The sequence below is a fragment of the Pan paniscus genome, chromosome 12 (assembly GCF_029289425.2).
Source record: "Pan paniscus chromosome 12, NHGRI_mPanPan1-v2.0_pri, whole genome shotgun sequence".
NCBI classification, from domain to species: Eukaryota; Metazoa; Chordata; class Mammalia; order Primates; family Hominidae; genus Pan; species Pan paniscus.
In genome coordinates this window covers 20064086-20076411 of record NC_073261.2, presented here as the reverse complement: position 1 = coordinate 20076411, position 12326 = coordinate 20064086, and the positions used below count along the sequence as shown (strand labels likewise).

The following is a 12326-nucleotide window of genomic DNA, read 5'->3' as shown; positions in this document are numbered from 1 at the left end:
TCAATTTATACCACCAATCTGACTGTCTTACATATTCATTTATCCCTGTAGTTTCATTCTTTGCTCATTTAATACATGAGCAAGACTGACATACAACACATAAAATGAGAACATCTCAATATCATGTTTTTTTTTTGTTGTTTTTTGTTTTTTTTGTTTTTTTGGAGACAAAGTCTCACTCAGTCAGGCTGGAGTGCAGTGGCATGATTTCAGCTCACTGCTACCTCCATCTCCTGTGCTCAAGCGATCCTCCTGCCTCAACCTCCTGAGTAGCTGCTAATTATAGGCACGCACCACCACGCCCGGCTCATTTTTGTATTTTCAGTAGAAACAGGGTTTCACCATGTTGGCCAGGCTGGTCTCGAACTCCTGAGCTCAAGTGATCTGCCCACCTCAACCTCCCAAAGTGCTGGCATTCTAGGAGTGAGCCACCGTGCCCAGCCTCAATATCATGTTTTCTGAGTGACAAAAGAAACAGAACAAATGAAAATGAACACTTTAAAAAAAGACTCATGTTAATGCGCATGATTCAAGCATGAGTCCGTACACTGTACCGAGTTCTTTTGCTCTGCCCTAGCATGATAGAAGTATCTTCCAGTTACTGAAATGTCTTAAACTAAGTTCTCTTGCCCTTTGAAACCTCACCGTGAACTTATTAAGGGAGAAAAAAAATTGCTCAAATATTTTGGGGGTGTTCACAAAGCATCGTTTATACCCCAACATTAGTATCCCACAGAGAGTCTGCATCAAGCTAAACATTAAAAGAAAGAAAAATTGTGCTTAACTTTAACAACAAAGTACCTACCCTTTTCTGGTGTTTTAAATGTGTAGTTGATTGAAGATTCTTCCGTTGGAAAGGAAGCAGAGAGATTTTTGACTTTGCTATCTGAAGACTGTTCGATATCAGAGTTCTTTGACAGTTCACATTTTTTAGGTTCCACGTTGCTTTCAGATCCACTCTGGGCTACTGAACTAGTTTCACTATTGTTACTTTTCAAAGGTGCATTAAAACTAAATCCAAACAAAGACCCAGTGGCAGAACTGTTGCCAAATGCAACTGGTTTTGATTTTTCACTACTAAAAATGCTTTTAACAGACTCTGAACCAAATACAAACTTTGCAGGAGAAACCACCGCTTTTGTTGTTGTTTCAGATGTGCTAGACACTTCAACTTCTGAAGCTGCATCTGCTACATCATCACCCTGAATAACATCTGTCCTCTCTCTTGTGGTTTCTTCTAATACAGCTACAGCAATTTTGCCACATGGTGACTCTCTGGGAGTGCTTGACCGAGAAACATGAGGTGTTATCAAAGAATCTTTTTCCTGGGCTGTTTTTGCTTCATCAAAAATTTTCTTAAACGAGTCTGCAACATCCTGTAGTTTAAAACGAACAGCTAAATGCTCTACTTTTCTTTCTCCATCTGCAAAATCACATGCAGTCCACACCCATACTCTTTCTGTCCCTTTCATATTTTGCAAACTCATGTCTGGAGTTATTCTGTGATTGGCACAAAGTTTTAATACTTTGTCCCTTCTCATCACTATACGAACTTGCTTATCATAATTCTGTAAAATCTTTATATCACCAATGCCCCTTTCTTTCCATTGACCAACATCTTTATCATATCTGTAGAGTTCTGCCCTGTGACTAAAAACAACTTGTTCATTTTCCTCACCACTGGATACTTCAACTAGATCAGGTAAAGGAACAACAGGTTCAAAGTACTGTCCATCTCTCTCTTCTTCTTGAGTAACATCAGATTCTTCATCAGTGCCAACTGAAGTCCCACTCTGATTCAACTTGGCAGGAGACTTAGATAGACTCAAAGCAGATTTAAAACTGAAGTCAGATCCTGTTGTCGACTCATCAGAGCAGAAAAGATTTTCTCTCACAGGGCTACTTGCCAACGGAGAATCATGTACTGAGCTACTACTAACATTATCATCCAAAGCATCTTCCCTTAAATCATAGTTATCCCATTCTAATGTGGGCCCAGTGTTTTCAGGATTGGGTTTTATTGTTGTGTCTGAGGCACCGGCTGCACCTGTACCTGAACCCTTATTTTCTTCCTCAGTGACTTTTGTTTGATCATTTGTCAAAAATGCTTTGAAATCTTTCAGTCCACTCTTCATTTCTTCAGCTCTCTGTATTAACTTGGCAGTTCTGCCAGTATCTACAAGTTTATGGGGAGTTTGAAGTGGTATGTCTAACAGAAGCCGCTGGCATTCCTCAAATTTCTGCTTGAATTCTTCAGCCAGCTCTGGTGTTTTAAATTTTGCTGCCAACTGCTCTAGTTTGGCATCACCATCAGAGAAATCACTGGCTAACCACATCCATACTCTATCTGATCCAGAGAGGGGCTTCAGGTTCATTGTAGTTGTTATCCAATGATTAGCACACACTTTTAGTACTTGGTCTCTTCGCATCAGCATTCTTGGTTTGCCATTGACCTCATTTATGAGGATTTTTAAGTTCCCCAAGCCCCTTTCTTTCCACTGACTTATCTCAGCATCAAATCTAAATAGTTTTACCCGCTGTGAATACAGAACTTTTTCACCTTCTTCTCCGGTTACAAGTTCTACTTTTTCAGGCATTTGAACTACTGGTTCAAAATGGATGTCATCGCTGTCCTCAGTCTTATAGGCATCATCATCTTTCTCAAAGTCACCGGAAGTGTTTGCTTTATTGGCCATTTTACCACATTGTGATGAGAATAATTTTTCTCCAGCACCTGAAAATCCCTTGAAATTGGGGTCTTTTTGGCCAAACTGAAATCCTTCTCCTGAAGTTGATTTTCCAACATCTGCAAATGTAAAAGTGCCACTTGTTTGGCCAAAAATCACACCATGGCCATTCTGGCCACTAATATCCTGAGCCTGGAAGCCAGTATCATTTTCAAGAGGCTTTTCACTTTTCTTTTCTTGATTTCCTGGTTCTGAAATGCCAAATTTAAATCCATCAGCAGACACAGGGATGGAAAATCCTTCTTTGGTTGACTTAAATTCTGTATTAGAAGAACCCTGAAACATAAATGAAGGTGAATTTTCTTGATCCACATGCCCAAAATAGTCATGAAATAAATACCTTCTTCATTCCTAATTTATCAAATGATGTTAACAATAATGATGATGATGATGATGATAACATTTATTGAGCATTTATTAATGCGCCAGCTGGGCACTGTTCTAAGCACTTTACATTATTATCTCATTTTAATATCCTCAAAAACCCTATGAACTAAGGTATTATTATTATCCTCATTTTACATATGAGGCAACTGATGCATTGAGAGGTTAAGAAACTTGCCTGTGGTCAAAATAAGCAGAAGAGCAAGGGTCTAAATGCACCCCAACACTCTGTCCTCAAAGCTGTCACATTCAACTACCACTGTAATATTGAGTCTTCAATCAATTGTTATATATATAGCTGTATCAGGCCTGAAAGTACTTACCACATAGTGGGTCAGCAAGGGCATTACAGTTCTATTTCTGTTAAAACAGAATGATGAAGGATCCACCACCACCACTCCCATTTTTAAAATATTCTAAATATTCACACTTATTAACACAAAAATAAGGTGACTAAGAAGGATAATTTCTGTATTTGGAGATAAATTTAAAATATCTACATTTTAAGGGACATAAAAGTTTTAATAGTGAACTGCTCTCTTGAATTTATTTGAAGGAACCCTAAACAATTTAAAAAGAAAATAATTATAAATGTATAAATTATTCCTTTGTTACCTTTGTGGGAGTAACATTAGCTGCTGGTCTGAGAAGATACTGGGAATTATATGCTGGTGACTGACTATAATATACTGAAGGGCCAGTAGTTGCAACTAAAAAAAAAGAAAGAAAGAAAACACTGTTAAAGTCTATACTATAGTTAAGACTATCTAGGCAAGAGCTATAAATACAAAGGCAATAGAAATTAAAGAAAGATTTAACTACATACATTTTAAATTTCTGTACATCAAAATACACCAATCAAGATTATCAAATGACAAACTAGAAAAAAATTGCTAAATATGACATGAAGAATAAGAGAATAGCATCGCTGTGATCAACAAGAACTACCTCACAAGCATTAAAAAAGGAATAAAGAAGAAAGTAACTGTTGCCTTTTCTAAGAAAGATCAGTATGATGTGGAATTATGGACATTCAGTCACAGAAAGGACGTAAGGAACCAAGATGCCATCTGATGGTCAATGCATTTGAAGTGGCCTAGAAAATCTGCAGAAAGACTAGGTTGTATTTTGTAAACTTAAGCTATTACTGAGAATGTTCAGCTCAAAAATCACCTGACAAATTCATGGACAGGATGTCATAAATAACATAAAATGTGTTCCCTGGCTTAAAATAAAAAGCACATCAACACTCATACAGATGTACAAACTGTCTGCTCCCTCTGTTTGGTCTGTTTTACCAGGAAACAAAACGACTAGAAGGCACCCATGTTAATGAGAAAACTACCAATAGTCATTTGCTTGAACTGTTTTATGATAGTTTTACCAGAAAACAACCAAAAGACCTTTTATGCCTGTACATGGAAGAAGAAACAGAAACTGTGCCAAGAGGTTCCAAACAATTGCCTCTGGAAAGCACTGAAAAATCAAGACCTAGAAAAGGCTAGCCAGAAGCCCAAGTTTGATTTTGGAAACCTTACAGAGGTGAGGATAGCTATTTTGAAATTACTATGGGGAGGAAGCAGGCACAGAACACAGAACAACCTGACAGAAATGGCCCAAGAATCTTAAAGTCTTGCAAGATGTCTGTCTGCATGAAAGCAAAAAGAAAAAATAAAATATTAAATAAAAAAAAAATCTTAGTCTGAAGTTTAAGTAGGGACTTTAATTGACTACTGACTCTAAACTGTGCGGCTCTAATAAATCTACTAAAAGTAATCTAATTTTTTAAAGCACCGTATGAATAGACAATTTGGGAAAGAAATGTTAATAGGCCTCAAGGAACATGTTTTTGAAGTGAGCCTTGAAAATCTGCAAAATGACGAGGTTGCATTGTGCAAATTGAGGCTATTATGAGAATGTTCAGGTCAAAAAAATTACCTGACAAATTCATGCACAGGATCTCCCAAGGAACACAAATGTGTTCGTTGGCTTTAAAAAAATCCCATTAACATTCATGTTGATATACAAAAACTCTTCTCCATCTGTTTTGTGTGAGTTTTACCAAGAAACCAAACAACTGGAAGGTACCCACATTGAAGATGGCAAAACTACCAACTGCCATTTGCGTGAATTGTTGAGCATGACTAGTATTTAAAAAACTTAAAAATTGATATCACTTTTGTTCCTACAAATTGGCAAAGGATTTTATAAACTAGTAAGTCAGCATTAGCAAAAGTGCGAAAATGGCACTATCAGATACTAGTGGTAAGAGCATAAACTGAATATTTTGAATACCCTACAAAACTAGGACACTGTCCTAGAATTTGTAATGGCATAAACCAGAAACAACATAAATAAAGGAACAGAATTTACAGTACTTCCATGTGATGGGATACCATGAACTCATTAATATTCAAAAAACATTTAAGTTTAAAAATGCTCAGAACTAAAGTAACATTTAAAAAACAGGCTAGCTCATCTACACACAACATAGTAACATGGTAACAATCTCATAAAAAATACTATATGTATAGAGAAAGAACCAGAAGGAAATGCTCTCAAATATAAGAAATGTTAATAAGGTGGTTAGTTTTTAGTTTTCTTCACCCTCTTCAGTACTTCTGAGTATCTCCTATGAGCTCATTAATCTTTAATTTTAATCATCTTATTTTAAAAAAACAAGGACCATCTTGATGTATGTTTACTTTTATTAAGGAAAAAGAACCTATGAACACAGGAACAGAAATCAGGAGATCTTGGCTCTCGCCCTTTCAGTGCCACAAAGCTGTTTTGTGAACCTGTAAATAATCCATTTGGAGTCTACATGTTTCTCAATTGTAAAATGAGGATGTGCTGCTTCTACACATTTCACAGGGTCATTGCAAGAATAAAATGAGACAATGAGAATGTTGGATTTACATGCTTGTATAAGAACAGAAGACCTTTTATGCCTGTACACAGAAGAAATGGAAATCATGACCCACAAGGCACCAAATAACTGACTGCACACATCACTAAAAAAGCCCCAGGAAAGGCTAGCTGGTTTGTTTATCCTCTTACAAGGACCTATATGATGTGTAAGGTTTTAAGAAAACAAGGTTTGAACTTTAGACATTTCATATACTTATCTATGACTTACGACATTTAATAAGCTTGACTTCACAAAGATTTTCTGTTATTTTGCTTGTGTTGAGAAGATACTATCACAAAAGGCTAGTGGGGTTGCCTTAACTATATGAACCATCACACAAATGTGCTCATCTAAACTACATTTTATTCTAAATCTTTCCTGGGCTAACAAGAGAAAAAAAAAAAGGGCACTACTACTACCATTTCAGAAGTCTGTCGTACGTAAAAGGAACAATTTTGTTATTTCTGGCTGCCTGGGAGCAATGTATTATACTGGCAAGTGCTTTGGAGTTACACCACTGGAGTGTGAATCTCGGCTCTATCAATAACTAGCTGTATAATAATGAGTAAGTTACCTAACCTTTCTTTATCCATTTCCTTATTTATAAAAAAGGGATTAATAATGGTACCGGCCATTCTAAGTTACTGTAATTAAATCAAATTACATTCACAAAGCACTTTTGCACATAGCCAACCCACAGTAAACACTATTAGTAACCTTAGTTCATTAACTGTTTACTGTGTACTCTAATAAATGTCTGATACACACCCACGCCCACCTGCACATACACAAATGCTCATAGTAATTATGTAAGGCAAGTATTATCTCCACATTTCAGACAGGTTAACTTACACAGCTATTATAGTAAGTGATAGAGCAGAACTTAAAAACCCAGTATGATTCAGGTCCAAACTCCTTTTCTTTCTTTATATAACCATAATATTTCAAATTAAGTAAGATTTCCTATATAACGTCCTGCCTCTCATCATTATCATCAAAATAATTCCCCAGAGGTGTAGGTTCTTAATTAAGCATTTCTTAGTGCATAACTCTATTCAATAACATTTTTCAATTTAAGGAATAATCTCATCTCAGCTCATCTGAGGTGTGGATTAAGTGTTCTTTAAGCCTTTATATACACGTGATCACATACGGCTCGTTTTTTCTGCTTGGGATTATAAAAATCTCCGTAACACCAAATACAGCTTTTGAAGTCACAGATAAACAGACGTTGACATGTATATTAACAAACATATATAAACAAGGTGATTTCACACGTTATCTACTTAAAAGAGGGAAGTAAAGTAGTTTTACTAAAATATGCGATTATCCACTTGCCAGCTCACCTGTTAGTGGAGCCCCATGAAATGTCTGTGACCCCTGATATCCATCAGGCACCGAGTCTGGTCCATAATTCTCTGTGGGCCAACGATGATGGGATGCTGACTTACTGCTATTTAGTTGCGACTCCTGCATTTCTTTCTATTGGAAGAAAAAAATACCAAATAATTTTAATCATTTAATTATATCATGCCAGAAACAGTGCTGGGGAAACTTACTCTTTTAAATTTAAATAACTGATTTTTTCTTTTTTTCTTTTTTGAGATGGTGTCTCGATCTGTCGTCCAGGCTGGAGTGCAATGGCACAATCTTGGCTCGCCGCAACCTCCACCTCCTGGGCTCAAGCAATTCTCCCACCTCAGCCTCCCGAGTAGCTGGGATTACAGGCGTCAGCCAGCACGTCCGGCTAATTTTTTGTATAATAGTAGAGATGGGGTTTCACCATGTTTGCCAGGCTAGTCTTGAACTCCTGACCTCAAGTGATCCACCACCTCAGCCTCCCAAAGTGCTGGGATTATAGGTGTGACCCACCACGCCCGGACCTGATTATATCTTTTGAAAGTTTCTATTTGCCAATGAGTTCTAGGTACCTGGTGCTGATTTTAAAATATGATTCTTAATTTGTTAAAAATTTATCTGCTCCCATTTTCATTCGTTAACACAAAACCTAATTCATTAACTCTCTCACCTAAACAAATAACCTCCTAAATGATCACACCTTCATTTCCATTCTACACTTGCCTACATTAACCTTTCTGACGTTCACCTCCAGCCAAGACAATTCCCTGCTCAAAAAAACAAGTACCTACAAACTAAACTTCTTTCCCCAACTTTCACAGTCCTCTAACATTACACTGACCATCCTTTCAGTGTGTTCTTTCTACACTGCAATCTGGACTACCTGACATTCCAAATCACCTCCCCAAATTAGCTTTTCACTTAACCCTGTGTTCAAACAAAATACAACTAATTCTCAAGGTGATGTTCAAATGCTCCACCAGGAAAGGGAAAAAAGTAGTAGCTGCAGAGAATTTATTATGTATATAATAATACGTCCAATGCACTTAAACTCTTAATTTTTATACCATCTACACTGTTAGGTAAACAATATTAGCTCCTATCTTAAAATGAGAGAAACGGATGCAGGGAATAACAGCTGGAATTTGAACCAGATCTGACTCCAAAAATGTTTTCTTAACACAACTCTGCTGCCTTGACAAGACGGCAGATAGATACAATGCCGTCTAGTGTAGCTATGTGGCTACCTGATCTCTGCTGAAGAAAACTAAATGACAGCACCATACCCAACCCTAGAACCTACAAAATGTCCCCTTACAAAACAGACACTTAACAGGAAATTCTTTTTCCAAAGAAACTGTAGTGGTATCAGAAAACAGGTAAATTTTGAAAAGTTTCAAACTTCTCTGTATCAGCCCAGGAATCCGATCAGTTCTAACAAGTGAGGTCAGGGACAGATCTAGCATGTCTGCTTTCTTTTTCTACAAGTGTCTCAAATAAAAATTTCCCAGAAAGACCTAACCATGAGGTCCAAAACTATCTCAATTTTCAAGCTAAATAAAATTTCCCCCACTTATCCATCTACAGTGCCTAGTCCAGATGCTACACATACACATCCAAGAAATAAGAAACTAGTGGAATCACCTAGAAAACTTTATGGTCACTGTTGGTATCCGCACCAGAGCTTAGAATTTGCAATCACTGCTGTAACTGTAATTTTTAACATTCAGTGTGATGAGAACTGGCTTCAATAATTCTCTCATTTTAAAGATAAGAAGCCAAACAGTCACAAAGGAAGTGACTGGCCCAAGATCATTAATTAATGGCAGAGTCAGTACTAGTACCAAGCTTTTCAAGCTCATGGACTAGTGCTCCACTATACTTCCACAGAATACAATGTTGGGAGCCGGAAACCTGTATGTTAAGTCAAAATTGTATGTAATTGTCATAGGCCACGACTACACAGAATTAACATTCAAAATTTTTGTGCAAATTCAAAAATGTCTTCCCCACCAAATAGTATTCTCTTAATTTGCAAATACTGCTGATCACACTGTAATAATTGCCACACATCAGCATATCCTTGATGTAACTTTAGCAGTATGAGTAATTTAGTTCTTGCTTGATAAACATGAAAGAACCTACTTTTATTTCCAATTCCAAAAAAGTCAAGCTCCTTTGAACCCTATTGTTAAAATAAGATATATATACATAAGTATTTCTGTACATAATGAAGTCAAATTCATATGGAAGTATTAAAATATAGTAAGACTTTTTGAAGCTCAGACCACTTTTCGATTCCTAGCTATACATTTGAAACACATGTAATCCACAGCTAATCTGGGAATGAACTCATAGACCAGAGTATGATTAGTACATTGTAGCACTTCAATCACTCGGGAACCTTCTCTGTGTCAGGAACTCTTATATTTTAAATAAAACAGTTTCTACCTTTGAAGGTCTCAAATTTTGTGGAAGATGAGGAGAGAGACACATAAAGTACTTTCAAAAATACGGTAAAGGGCTGGGTGCGGTGGTTTACACCTGTAATCCCAGCACTTTGGGAGGCCAAGGCGGGCAGATCACCTGAGGTCAGAAGTTCAAAACCAGCCTGGCCAACATGGTGAAACTCTGTGTCTACTAAAAATACAAAAATTAGCTGGGCCTGGTGGCGGGTGCCTGTAATCCCAGCTACTTGGGAGGCTGAGGCAGGAGAGTCACTTGAACCTGGGAGGTGGAGGTTGCAGTGAGCCAAGATCACACCATTGCACTCCAGACTGGGCAACAGAGTGAGACTCCATCTCAAAACAAAACAAAACAAAATATGGTAAAGGGTCAAGACCAAGGTATGTAGGCTGGGCACAGCGGCTCACACCTGCAATCCCAGCACTTTGGGAGGCTGAAGCAGGAGGATTGTTTGAGCCAGGAGTTCAAGGCCACCCTGGGCAACATGGCAAAATCCCATCTCTACAAAAAATACAATTAGCTGGGCCTAGTGGCGTGTGACTGTCTGTAGTCCTGGCTTCGTGGCAGGCTGAGCCAAGAGCCTCTCTTGAGCTAGGAGGTCGAAGCCGCAGTAAGCTGTGATCCTACCACTGTACTCCAGCCTGCACAACAAGACCCTGCCTTAAAAAAAAAAAAAAAAAAGACCAAAATGTCCCCTTGCCATACTATTTGGATGGCAAGGGGACATTCTGACCAGCTTCAGAAAAAAAGTGAGAGAGTGGCCAGGGAAGGAATCTTGGAATAAAAAGTACAGCTAGAGAAATTAAGTGACTTACCTTAATGGCCTCTACTTGTTGGGAAATCATTTTCAGTAAAGAAATCTGATCTTCTGTCCATCGACGTGGTATTTTGGGAGAATACTAAAAAAAAAAAAAAATAACAAAAGAGCATTTAAAACACTTAGAAACAATTTCACAATGAAATGATTCCGTTCTTTCCTGTTTACCTTGTAACTTTTACTTGGTGATAGTGAATATCCGGTAGGAGACGGTGGAGAATGTTTTATTTCTGAATCTGCATTTCGCAAAGAACCATTTGTATAGAGAGGACCTCCTTCACTATAGGCTTCGAGTTCCTGCAGGACTGACTTAAGCATCTCTTTTACAGACTCCAGGGGCACAGGCAACTCAAAATAAAAGACATTAATTAAGGGCTTTCATTTGCAAAAAATTCCAAAAGTAAAAACTCTAAAATGATATATTTTATCTTATTTACATTTTTGTCACTTTAATAAGCACTTTACACTTTAAATAATAATACACGTGAAGGTGTTTTTTAATTATCTTTTTTCTTTGTTTTTCTGTTGTTTTGTATTATCATTTTTATTTTTTTGTCTTTATTCTATTTTTTTCTTCATGAACACAGAAAAGTGTTGTACAATCTAACATCTTCTGATTCTAAAGTCCATGCTCTTTCTATTACTTCTGTTAACCATGATAATTGTAGAGAAATGTTAACTTGGAAAGCTTTTCCAAGTGAACAAAATAAGTTACTGATGTTTTCTAACTGATTTTCAATGGTGACAGAAATACAGATGCTACAATACACCAGACAACATAAATCCTAATAAAAGAGTAGTAACACAAATTAATCAACAAAACACTCAGAAGACTGAACATAATTTAACATCATCATGACAATCTCAAACAGCTGACAGCAAGAAAACAAGGGCGTTCATAATGGCTGATGACGATGAGAAGAAAAGCTCTTAAGGTGTCAGCAACAACTTTCAATTTCAGCAAAGTTCATTAAGAATTAGTCCTGAGGTTATAATATTTGTTTTGATTACACTGCTAAGATAACAAAATCAATGTCTTATCTTAGAAATCTTTTCTAATTCCCCAAGAAGTACTTTTTAAGAGCATATACCTAGATTCCCAAGTTTAAAAAGACACACCAAACCTAAGACAAAGCAAGCAAATATAAGCATTTAGACACACACATCCCTTCTGTGCATTAATAACAACATATTACTGAGTATTTTTGAAATTACCAAAATATAAGACCAACGCAAAAACACTGACCAGTGGGTTATCAGTAAGAACATACATACAACAACCTGCTACTTACTTTCTTCACCACTGAAAGATTTGAATCACTGTCATCTATAATCTTTATTAGGTAGTCCCTGGTCTTTGTCAGATAATTTCTGCATTCTTCTTGTTCTTCAGGAGAAAGGGCATCATTTGCAATGTCTTCTGCCTTCCTGTGAAAAATCTATACAAATAGTGCTTTTATGAAATCATTAGCTTTTTAAAACAAAAAACTTTCAGCTTGGCCACGCATGGTGGCTCATGCCTGTAATCCCAGCTACTCGGGAGCTGAGGCACAAGAATCGCTTGAGCCTGGGAAGCAGAGGTTGCAGTGAGCCAAGATTGTGCCACTGCACTCTAGCCTGGCCAACGGAGAAACCCCGTCTT

At 37.2% G+C, this 12326-nt stretch overlaps 1 protein-coding gene and 1 long non-coding RNA gene across 6 annotated transcripts in view; one reads left to right on the top strand and one right to left on the bottom strand.

Moving 5' to 3' along the window:
- Positions 1-12326, bottom strand: part of LOC129397116 (RANBP2-like and GRIP domain-containing protein 5/6) — a 59545-nt gene that overhangs the window by 18795 nt on the left and 28424 nt on the right. For 4 of the 5 annotated variants that reach the window (XM_055107467.2, XM_055107468.2, XM_055107469.1 and 1 more), the window contains 6 exons: positions 11977-12123; positions 10853-11032; positions 10683-10766; positions 7389-7524; positions 3747-3841; positions 806-3023 (listed from right to left, as the gene is read on the bottom strand). In XM_055107467.2, the coding sequence (XP_054963442.1) occupies positions 806-3023; positions 3747-3841; positions 7389-7524; positions 10683-10766; positions 10853-11032; positions 11977-12123 (2860 nt within the window). The other variant, XM_055107470.2, reaches the window with a different exon arrangement.
- LOC117978972 (uncharacterized) overlaps positions 1-12326 on the top strand; it is a 141002-nt gene that overhangs the window by 116555 nt on the left and 12121 nt on the right. The gene's annotated exons all lie outside the window — the stretch shown is intronic.